We start from the raw sequence: 12,234 nt of genomic DNA on the forward strand, positions 1-12,234 counted from the left end.
TCGAAAAGTACCTTGCGGAAAAAAACCGAATCTACGAATTCCAATCTGGCTTCAGAACATCCCACTCCACTGACACATGCCTTCTCTATTTGAATGACCACATCAAACAAGAGGTGGACGCGGGCAAATACTGTGGCATGGTCATGCTGGACCTCCAAAAGGCCTTCGACACTGTCAATCACACCATTCTGATTGACAAGCTAAAAGCAATTGGTTTTGATAGTTCATCAGTGAGCTGGATGCAATCCTACCTGGAGGGGAGAGAACAGATGGTGGAGGTAAACAGCACACTATCCCCCCCCCTCACAGTGAGCTGTGGTGTTCCACAAGGAAGCATATTAGGACCGTTACTCTTCCTAATTTATGCAAATGATATGTCATCAGCTTGTGACTGCAACTTGTTCCTGTTCGCGGACGACTCAGCCCTGCTGGTCTCTGACAGGGACAAGTTGCAGGTTGAAAAAGCCCTCAGCTCTGAACTCGGCAGAATCTGCACATGGCTCGCTGAACTATCATTACACCTGGGTAAAACAGAGTCCATTTTTTTTGGATCAAATAACAAACTCAGCAAGGCCAACGGCTTCTATTGTCACAAGGAAAGATGAAATTACCTACCTGGGTTCCATCCTAGAGGCAAATCTTTCCTGTGACAAAATGGCAACCAATGTAATAAAAAAAGTCAACCAACGAACAAAATTCTTGTACCTGATCTCCTCTCTGGTAAACAAGAATACCATGAAGACTCTAACAGGAGCACTCATTCAAGGGTACTACGACTATGCTTGCACCGCATGGTACCAAAGCACAGCAAAGGCCCTAAAAACAAGACTACAAACATCACAAAACAAACTGGTCAGACTGCTGCTTGACCTTACTCCTAAAACCACCTCACCCCTGCCCATTTTGACAACCTAGGATGGCTTTTAGAGTAGACGACAGAGTACAGCAACTTGCAATGGGCCTGGTCTACAAGATACACTACACCACTAAGATACCCATGTACATGTCGAAATACTTCCCAAAGGTCAGTGATTCCACGACCACAACACCAGAGGGAGTTCCACAAATCATGTTCAACCCAGATTCGGCTCAAACAAGGGACTAAACACGCTTCGCAATTATGCCACAACAATGTGAAACGCCCTACCCACAGCTGTAAAATTATGTGAATCCCTAGCCTCCTTCAAAACCGCTCTCAAAGAGCAACCACGGGAAGCTGCAATTCGAAACTGGCCCCGGTAAATGTACAGTATCTTCCCCCTCGAATGTATATATTTTCTTTTATGTATGTTTTATGTATATATTGTCTTCTATTTTACAGTACTGTATATTTGTATATCTTGTATGAATGTCTGGATGTAACAGTACTGTATATCTGTATGTCATAAATGTCATGATGAATTGAAAATGGGGGACCCTGATGTAAACAAGACGAAAGTCTTTCTCTGGTTTGCATCCCCTTAACAACTGTGTGTATTGAGCCATACTGTATTGTATTGTATTGATTGATTGATTGATTGATTGATTGATTGATTGATTGATTGATTGATTGATTGATTGAAAATGTTATTAACAGATTGCAGAATGGGTACAATACAGTACAGCTCAATACACACAATTGTTAAGGGGATGCAGACCAGAGAAAGACTTTCGTCTTGTTTACATCAGGGTCCCCATTTTCAATTCATCAGACATACATGACATATAGACAGTACTGCTACATCTATACATTTATGACATACCAGATTTACAAATACAGTACTGTTTGTGATACAAAAAGAGTCTAAAAAATAGACTCTTTTTGTACCCATTCTGCAATCTGTTAATACAATTTTCAATCAATCAATCAATCAATAAATCAACCAATCAATCAATCAATCAATCAATCAATCAATCAATCAATCAATCAATCAATCAATCAATATAAACGCTCTACATTGAGAAACACAGGCACAAAATGTGTCAGGAACCAGGCGGGTCTTAAAAAACTATCACGTGACTCCCCGAGTCTCTATTGGTCCATCGAGCATCTCACTGCACAGTACGCGCTTTTGATATCGATCCGCCGCGGAGTAGAGACCAGAGAGCGCGCATCAGATGATCGATTCTGTGGAGCAGCGGGTGAACGTTGTGTTGACACCTGTTGCAACGCCACACGCAGACGAAGAAGAAATAAACAAACAAACAAACAAACGTGAATACTTTGAAAAGGAGAAGGCAACAACAAGACTTGTTTGTAAAGACCTCAACCGCAGTTTATGGGAGTCCACTGCCCCCTTGACAACATGGATGTCGTTGACTACAGAGACGGACTAAGAGTTTCAGCTGGTAAAATGAAGTGGTTTGACAAGGAGGTGAGCCACGGACCAGGGACCCTGATGTAAACAAGACGAAAGTCTTTCTCTGGTCTGCATCCCCTTAACACGTGTGTGTATTGAGCTGTACTGTATTGTATTGATTGATTGATTGATTGAATTGATTGAAAACTTTATTAACAGATTGCAGAATGGGTACAATACAGTACAGCTCAATACAATTGTTAAGGGGATGCAGACCAGAGAAAGACTTTCGTCTTGTTTACATCAGGGTCCCCCATTTTCAATTCATCATATATGACATACATGACATACAGATAGACAATACTGCTACATCTATACATTTATGACATACCAGATGTGCAAATACAGTACTGTTTGTGATACAAAAAGAGTCCAGAAAAGAGAGTACATACATTTGACGTAGAAACTGTACATTGGAGGTGGTTGGGTGGGTGGGGTGGGGGGAGGGGGACCCATTGTACCCATTCTGAAATCTGTTAATACAATTTTCAACCAATCAATCAATCAGGAGGAGGTGAAACTTGTGGAGGTCCTTCTTAAAGGAAGGGCGCCCTGGGGGTTCACCCTGAGAGGGGGTCGCGAGCACCGAGAGCCCCTGGTCATCACAAAGGTAACCTAACTGATTGATGATGATGATGATGATGATGATGATGATGATGGTGTTGTTGATAATGATGATGATGAAGGTTGGGGTGGTTTTCATAATGATGGTGATAACATTGAATCTTTCTAACATACTAGAAGCTACTCTGAGAGTCTTAATCATGACTGCATTTTCTAATATTCATAACCACTCAGTATTTATCTACTGGGTTTTATCTAAGCAAGCCTATAACTGAATGGCAGGATAAAAGCCAAAACACAGACCTACGGCTGGGCCATATGTCCAGCTTACTAAGTACTAAGTAATTACTATTTATTAATTTGTATAAATTAGTTTACATTAGTACAAATGTCATTATGTTATGATAAAATATTGTCATGGTGCTATTTCATAAAACATTTTCTTTTATGTTTTGTATGTCTTATTTTAATACTGCTGCAAGGAATTCGTTTTGATTAATTTAGAAATATATGTATATATATATTTTATTACAATAAGTATATCAATGAATAATGATCTTGTAAAAATCTACCTTTGCATGGATCCATGACTATATATATATATACCTTCATATTCAATATACCTTCATATTCAGTAGACCTTCATATTTGACATGCCTCCCAGTCCTGCATGAATCCAGTACAGAACTATTCTCTAAGGAAACCTCTACTCTGTCAGCTCAGAGGGCTGAGAAGATGCTCTTATGTAAGAAATCCTAGTTGTACCAGGAACTAATGAGGAATGTTGAAGATGAGTCTCCAAATATACTTAATTTCCCCTGACAGTCCTTTGGGAACCCAATCGTGCCTGGTCCTGGATCAGAAAGACGACTTGTGTACACAGGTGGAAAGTAAAAAAAAAAGTAGTACTCAACAGTTCTGCGGCAGGGCTGGGTGTTAAAAGAACACAGCAACATTTTGGGAAATTGGCTCACCGTCTTCTCCAGAGAGAGACAAGAAGATAGATTTCCTCTCTGTGCATTCAGTAGAAAGCTATCTGGCTGCATGTTAGCCTAGCTTAGCACAATGAATGGAAGTGGACATGACCGGTTAGCGGTTAGCCTAGGCATTGTCCAATTAACACCTCTCCCGAAGGCTAACCGGTCCTGTCCGCTTCCATTCATTGTGCTTAGCTAGGTGGTTTACAATTGTAACTTGTAAGGATTCCTGTTATGGAAAGAATCCATACCTTTGTATGGATCCATATCGTCATCAATGATATATGCAAATTGTAAAAGAAATATATATATCTAAACATGTTTCTTGCAGCAGTATATTTCATAAAGAATTTGTCATGAAATTATCATGACATCATATTCTGACCATATCGCACAGACCTATTTTGAGGTACTCACTTTTACCACTATGAATTGAAAATGGGGGACCCTGATGTAAACAAGACAAACGTCTTTCTCTGGTCTGCATCCCCTTAACAATTGTGTGTATTGAGCCGTACTGTATTGTACCCATTCTGCAATCTGTTAAATAAAGTTTTCATTCATTCATTCATTCATTCATTCATTCATTCATTCATTCATTCATTCATTCATTCACTTGAGTTTTAGGAGACTGACTGTTTAGCCTCTTATTATTATTATCATTATTATGGGGTGACGTGACAGTGACTCAGGAGGTAGAGTGGTTGTCTGGTAATAAGAAAGTTCCCGGTTCAATTCCGGCTCCTCTCGGCAGCGTGTCGAAGTGTCCTTGAGCAAGATACTTAACCCCTAACTGCTCCCGATGAGCAGGTTGGCACCTTGTATGGTTGTCTCCGCCGTTGGTGTGTGAATGTGTGAGTGAATTAATGAATGTGAGGCATAAGTTGTAAAGCGCTTTGGATAAAAGCTGTTATATAAATGTAGTCCATTTACCCTTTATTTCTTGGTAGCTTACTTGTTGCAGTTGGCCACAAAGTATGTTCTCTGCTCAAGTAACAGGCAGGTTGGGCTTAAATTATTAATGCCAGCTCTGGCGTTTCCACCAGCCACTGCAGCTGTTGTTCCTGGACTAGCTGTTGGATGTGATAGTGGCTCTTAATTCTCCACCAGCCACTGTAGCTGTTATCTATATCTGTATACAGTATATCCCATACCTACTCTTACTAGTTATACCACTGGCCAGTACTGTATGGCTTACTACCATAGTGTATTTATATACCTGTATCACTGTACATAATTATACTGTATACGTAACGTACATCAGTTTAGCATATATTATTCAGTAGCTTGTTTTCGTGCATTTGTGATGGTAACCTTGTGCGGGAAAAGGCCTCTGTGTGTGTGTGTGTGTTTGTGTGCGGCTTGCAAACTCTCCTGTACGTTTTAGGATTGATTTTAAGGTTTTACTGTTTGCTTTTAAATGTCTGAACGGCTTGGCTACCTCTCGGACCTGCTGGAACCTTATGTTCCTCCAAGGTCCCTCAGGTCCTCTGATCAGCTCCTCCTGGCTGTTCCCAAGTCCAGGCTGAAGCTTAGGGGGGACCGTGCTTTTGCAGTGGCAGCCCCAAAGCTCTGGAATGAGCTGCCACTGCATGTTAGGCAGGCCCCCACTCTGCAGGTGTTTAAATCACGCCTCAAAACCCATTCATTTGCTTTGGTTTTTAAACAGTTTGAGAGACCTGCCTTTTTTATGTGACATAATTGTATATGTTTTTATTGTGTGCTTTTATGTTTTTATCATTTTATCTTATGTTGTACAGCACTTTGGTCAACTTTGTTGTTTTTAAATGTGCTCTATAAATAAAGTGGATTGGATTATGACATTATGGCAGGTCCTCCCAGGGTTATGGTTTGTATTGGGGTTAGTTTATGGTCAGGCCAAGGGTTAAGTTTAGGCATGTAGTAGGAATAAATACTATATTTATAACTTGAATTAGTATAGTTGTGTAAATAAAGACTGATGAAATAATGCACTATATTATGTGGTTATCTACCTGCACCTGTGCCCTGTGTGACCTGCTTCTGTAGTGTTTTAAAACGGACGTTCCACATTTCTTAAGAAGGACTATCTGATTTGTCACAAAACTGTGAGACCTGATTCCCACTCCAAATATTAAAGCATTTGTTAGCAATGCTAGTGGAAGTCAATGGGGTCATGAAGAAGTAGGTCTCAGAAAATCACCAAATGCTAACACATTGGAGCCTGCACACTGAAGTGTGTGTGTGTCGTCCGCCCCCCCCCCCCCCCCCCCCCCCCCCCGTACCTCCCAAGGTGGAGGAAGGCAGCGAGGCTGCAGTCAGCCTCCAGACTGGAGATGAGATGGTTTCCATCAACGCCGTCCCCCTGAGTGGATCCCGACAGGACGCCATCTGCCTGGTGAAGAGCTCCCACAAGACCCTGGCCCTGGTGGTGCGCAGGTAGGTGAGACCATGTCCACTCTGGATGTGGTGACGGAACGTCTGGCATCTTATCTATCCTGGAATTCTGAGATGTGTAATTTCAGACTGGAACGCATTTGACAAATTGGCCAAAACGGAGTACCATGCACTCAGGTCTCGACTCTCTGAACCTATACTCTTGCAAGCATTGCAGGGCTTGACATTACTACTGTCACCCGCTAAATGCAGGTAGAGGTTGGCAAAATAAATTGGGTTTTTGGGCCTTTCTTTGCACAAAAAGAAATGCACTTCCCGTGGTGAAATGGACACCACCATCGTGTTTGCCACCAGAAACCACTTGTTTGATTGCCCTGTATTTTCCTTTGGAGCCTTGGAAGTATTAGTAATCATTTTTGGAAAGTTGTGTGTCAAGAGAGGTTTTCTCCTATCCCAGCTGCTCCGTGACCAGCAAGGTCTCCTTTACATTTTCAAAAGCCTCGAGAAAGCTTGTCTTAATCACGAGTTATGCATGTCAAATGTATTACATTTTCCATCGTGAAATCGATTACCAATTTCCATTTTAAATTCATAATTCTAATTAATTTCACATACCTATTCTCCTACCTAATAATTGTTTTCCACTAGACCAGAGTGGAAGCGAGGTGAGAGATGTTTTGTGTTCGTTAGGGATGTCCAATATTATCGGCCTACCGATATTGGCATTATAATGTAATATCGGAAATTATCGTTATTGGTTTTTAAAAAAGAAATATATATATATATTTTTTTTTTAATTTACATTTATTTAACGCATTATTCTGGTGATAGGGTTAGAAGGGTTAGAACATGTGGGCTAACGCAAAACCCTTGCGGTCCCCGGGTAATGTTAAACTTTGGAACAGTTGATTTTACCGCAAGGCTGACAAGTGGCATTCAAGTAATATCTACCATAGTCCTCTCTCTCATCTGACTTGTTTTATTAGTTTATTCTCCCTACAAAAGTTATCCCGCCTCGAATATATAACAACGCAACACTATCACATTGTCCACGACAAGGCAGGCAGACGGACAGGAAGAAACCATTCTCTTAACGAGGCACTTTGGCGTTCTCTCTTCCAAATAACCCAACCACGCAACTCTCTTCCAAATAACCCAACCACGCAACTATCGACCCATCCATTCATGAAAGGAAGTTGCACACTTTATGATCCTCCTTACTGCGGGAATATGCATGAATATTAATGTTTTGTAAGAGTGGTATTTTGCAATATAACGGGACAAATAATTTCCATTTTATACCGTGATGAATATCAATATATTTCTAGGGCGTTCTGTCTCATCTCAATAAACTCCAGCTAATCGAGTTTAAATGTATTTCCTTAGAAATCGTGCCATTTGTCGCTTGATTTATGAATCGTTTTCAAATAAATGCTAGATTATCGATAGTATATGTGTCCTCATGCAAGAGAAGCGGGGTCTGAAAAATCGCTTCTCCGTAGGTCGGCGCGAACCTCACACACACACACACGCACGCACGCACACACACACACATACACACACACACACACACACACACACACACACACACACACACACACACACACACACACACACACACACACACACGCTCCGATGGCGGTGATAGGAACATCTGATTACCCCAAGATTCGTAACATAAAGGCCTTACCTCACATCTGATGTCATGCAAAAAGATTAATCCAATTCCTGATCGCCATTCCAAATATTGATCGCGTTTATTGATCCAACGTTATATCCAAAAACACATAATCCACGCTGCTCCCAGTCCCCCCAGTCAATGCAATAGTATCCAGCTGCATGCCCGAGAAGTAAAACCTGGACCGGACTTATTTTTTTGATGCACAGTCCCAGCCAATCCAATCCAATGATGTGCAATACCATCCGGGAGACGATAGGCGGCGGTATTTTCCCTTTGCGAGCTCAGACCCATTCCCAATGATAACGTCAGGATGGATGGATGAAAAATGAATGGATATCGCTAATAAAAGAAATATGGATTAAAACCCGAGATTTCTCGGGTTTGGTGCCCAGAGCATGGCGAGTTAACCCGGACTATATCGGGTTTGGCCTCCAGTGAGTTAAACAAGTCAAGAAGAAACATCACAATAAATCAAGAACAAAACAAAAACACCATGAAGTCCAAAACATTTCAAATGAATGCAACACTCCCAGCCATACCCCACGCGTACCCTGACACGTAACAGAAGTAGGACGCACACCTCTAAAGTTACCCTATTTTTACTAACGTTACAACTAACGCAGAGTTAATTATCGGCTTGAGCTATTTTTAGGTGGGTGGGCTTGAGAGCCGAGGTGGGAGCAGGCATGCGTTGGTGATTTCAAAGCTGGTTGCACGCGTTTTATTGACGTCACGTGCACGCACGTGCATAAATGTTCCCTCGCGTGCGCACAGGATGTATCCTTCAATATATAAAGAAATTATATTGTCAACAGATATGGTGGAAAAACAAACAATGTTTTAAATGTAATTGTAGTTACATTGTTAATTTAGTTTGTATTTACTTTTCTAGTTTAAGTTCATTCAATTAAAGAAATAGTTTTACACACAAACACAAAAGCAAACTTAAAATAATCTGACAACTTGTGTTTACTTGAAAATTATACTTGGTGATCATTTGATTCATGGCACTGAATCCCCTTTCACATTCCGCAGTGCTGCATGGAATGACTTTTGTGCATAAGTATTTTACTGTGTAGTGGTGGTTGGATAGGATGGAATAGACACAGAGCTCCCTGCCCCCTCCCCTCAGGTTTGGTGTGAACGATGGTCTGACTCAGGCAGAGCACCGTTCACACCAAACCTGTGCATGTGATTGCCATGAAATGGGTTGCATTCCATGCGCTATTGTTATGCTTATACAAGGTAGCCAGGTATACGTGACGAGTCGAGTGCAGCGCGTTCTTGAGCGTGCACGCGCTTCTGCTCACAAAAGCTGGTTGCCCGCCGTGCAACCCCATCCCATGAGCAACGCATCACTGGGTGGGAGGGACTAGTGGGGGAAAGAGAGAGACAGAGGGGGAGAGAGAAACGTTTCAAAAGTCAGCAGTATTTTGATCCACTTGATAAAGTGAACTTGGATGAAACCGAATAATACCACGGCTTGAGTCGAGTGAAAACAGACGACTTGCAAGCTTTTAAAAGCGAAAGTAAATAAAAACACAAGGTAGAATTGAAGGCTAAATATTGGGTCCTCCTCCAATGGTCCATGAAAGCAGACTGATGCATTTCTATTCAATAAAAACACAATGCAGGTGCACGCTTGCTCTGTGTCACACTCCTCCGTGTTTATTTTTCATTCCAGCACATGGGAAGGAAGTAAAATAGCAATAGAAGCTATAGAGTAAAATATCTACCGATATTTCTCTCCCACGATATATATCTCGTCATATCAAACAGCCCTGCTCCCTGCCGTTTAGTTCCAGTATGCTGTCATACATAATTTGCTCTGTGTAAGTTGTTATACTTTAACCTTTCACTACCACACTACAGAGACGGTTACCACACTACAGACGGTTAACCGTCTGTAGTGTGGTAGTGAAATGGTTAACCTTCTGTAGTGTGGTTGTGAAAGGGTTAACCATTTGTCGTGTGGCAGTGAAAGGGTTAACCTTCTGTATTGTCGCAGTGAAAGGGTTAACCATTTGGTAGTGTGTTAGTGAAAGGGGTAACCTCCCTTGCAGCGGGGAGCGCCCCCCCTAACTGTACGTTCAAATACAGCGGCAAGCGAAATTCAAATGCCTTGCAAAGTCAAACAGAATTCAAACGGAACCGAACTGCTCCTTTCGGATCACTGTGTCCGGGAAGCACAGAGCGCCATTACAAAATAATTGTGTTGCAGGAGTGTCGCACATGGTTGGGGTAAATCCCATCTTTATCTCCTGCTAACCGTTTACAGACTAATATACTTTACTACAGAAAACCTGAAGTTCTCTCTATCTCTCTCACCCCTTCTCTCCCTCAGTGTGTGTGTGTCTTATCTATCTCTCTCTCCCTCTCTCTGTATGCGTCTCTCTCTACCTCTACCTCCTCTCTCTCTCACTATCTGTGTGTCTATGTTGCCTCCCCTCTCTGTTTCTCCCACCCAGGGGAGAGAGTACTACAGGCTGTCTGTAGTTTATGTCTGTAATCTGTGTCTCTGCTGCCCTGTCATGACAACTCTTCTTAACTTGGTTGGCCGTCACCACTGATAACAGGCCATATACAATGGTGATAACTCACTACCTTTGAAGAGAGACTGGTTACAAAGATACTACTAGCTACTACATGTGTGTATCTATTCGAATTGTACACGGTAGACAGACATGTCTTATTTCATATCATGGAGGAGGGGCTGAGGCAGGGTTTGGGGCCGGGGCAGGCTCTGTTTGGGGCAGGGTTTGGGGCTGGGGCAAGCAGGGTTTGGGGCCGGGGCAGGCTCTGTTTGGGGCAGGGTTGGGGGCTGAGGCAGGGTCTGTTTGGTGCAGGGTTGGGGGCCAGGGCAGGCTCTGTTTGGGGCAGGGTTTGGGGCCGGGGCAGGCTCTGTTTGGGGCAGGGTTGGGGGCTGAGGCAGGGTCTGTTTGGGGCAGGGTTGGGGGCCGGGGCAGGCTCTGTTTGGGGCAGGGTTGGGGGCCGGGGCAGGCTCTGTTTGGGGCAGGGTTGGGGGCTGAGGCAGGCTCTGCTTGGGGCAGGGTTGGGTGCTGGGGCAGGGTCTGTTTGGGGCAGGGTTGGGGGCCGGGGCAGGCTCTGCTTGGGGCAGGGTTGGGTGCTGGGGCAGGCTCTGTTTGGGGCAGGGTTTGGGGCAAGCTCTGTTTGGGGCAGGGTTTGGGGCCGGGGCAGGCTCTGTTTGGGGCAGGGTTGGGTGCTGGGGCAGGCTCTGTTTGGGGCAGGGTTGGGTGCTGGGGCAGGCTCTGTTTGGGGCAGGGTTGGGTGCTGAGGCAGGCTCTGTTTGGGGCAGGGTTTGGTGCTGGGGCAGGCTCTGTTTGGGGCAGGGTTGGGGGCTGAGGCAGGGTCTGTTTGGGGCAGGGTTGGGTGCTGGGGCAGGCTCTGTTTGGGGCAGGGTTGGGGGCTGAGGCAGGGTCTGTTTGGGGCAGGGTGGGGGGCCAGGGCAGGCTCTGTTTGGGGCAGGGTTGGGGGCTGAGGCAGGGTCTGTTTGGGGCAGGGTGGGGGGCTGGGGCAGGCAGCGTGGGCCTCTCACTGCCCGTTGGCTCTGGAGAAGAAACAAAAGGTGCATTGTCCAGGCTTCCCTCGGCCACCGCTGTCATTTCAGAGGCAAGATAATGAGTCTTAAATGAGAGAGAGAGAGAGAGAGAGAGAGAGAGTGAGAGAGAGAGACTTAGGAGGATGAGGGGAGCTTAGAGGGTGGTCTTGGGACACACAGCGCCTCTACCGTAAATGTAGCCCTGTAGAGTCCAGCCCTCATCTGTCACGGTCTGAGTCAGGTCAAGCAGATAGTGAGTCAGGTCAAGCAGATAGGAGAAGATCTGGAGTTTCTTATAGAAGAACGTCTCCCTGCATAAAGGCCCGTCACGTGATGCCTGGAGAGTGGGACTTGCACGCTGCCATGTTGGAAGACTGAAACCAATTAAAGAAATCGCTGTGCAGTTGTAGAATGTGTTGAATTCATTCGAAACTTGGGAGAAAGCTTGACGTTAGAGCTCCAGCCTCCACTCAGACTTGGTAATAACATACCAATTAATTGTGGGCCTCCGTTACGGCATTATCTTCAGCCGTGTCTCAATTCAGGGGCCGTATCCTTCAACGTCTGCATGTGAAGACCGTATGCGTCATAGCGGTGCGACCAAGGCTGTCTCGTTTCCAAGGGGCGTTAGAGGTGATGATGATGTTGACACGTTTAATCGTCCATTGGATATCGAGGGATTCAACTGAGGGTAATCAAGTTTAAATTTTCAAGTGCGATTTTGGCTTCCCACGATCA

General features: G+C 44.1%; 1 protein-coding gene across 1 annotated transcript in view; it reads left to right on the plus strand.

Moving 5' to 3' along the window:
- Positions 1–2,285: 2,285 nt before the first annotated feature.
- LOC311227837 (protein Shroom2-like) overlaps positions 2,286–12,234 on the plus strand; it is a gene marked incomplete at both ends in the record, with an annotated part of 86,249 nt that continues 76,300 nt past the window's right edge. The window contains 3 exons of the mRNA XM_084313675.1: positions 2,286–2,354; positions 2,848–2,949; positions 6,153–6,298. Of these exons, the coding sequence (XP_084169801.1) occupies positions 2,286–2,354; positions 2,848–2,949; positions 6,153–6,298 (317 nt within the window). The remainder of the gene's footprint in view (positions 2,355–2,847; positions 2,950–6,152; positions 6,299–12,234) is intronic.

This window comes from Notolepis coatsorum (assembly GCF_963971535.1).
Source record: "Notolepis coatsorum genome assembly, chromosome: 1".
NCBI lineage: Eukaryota > Metazoa > Chordata > Actinopteri > Aulopiformes > Paralepididae > Notolepis > Notolepis coatsorum.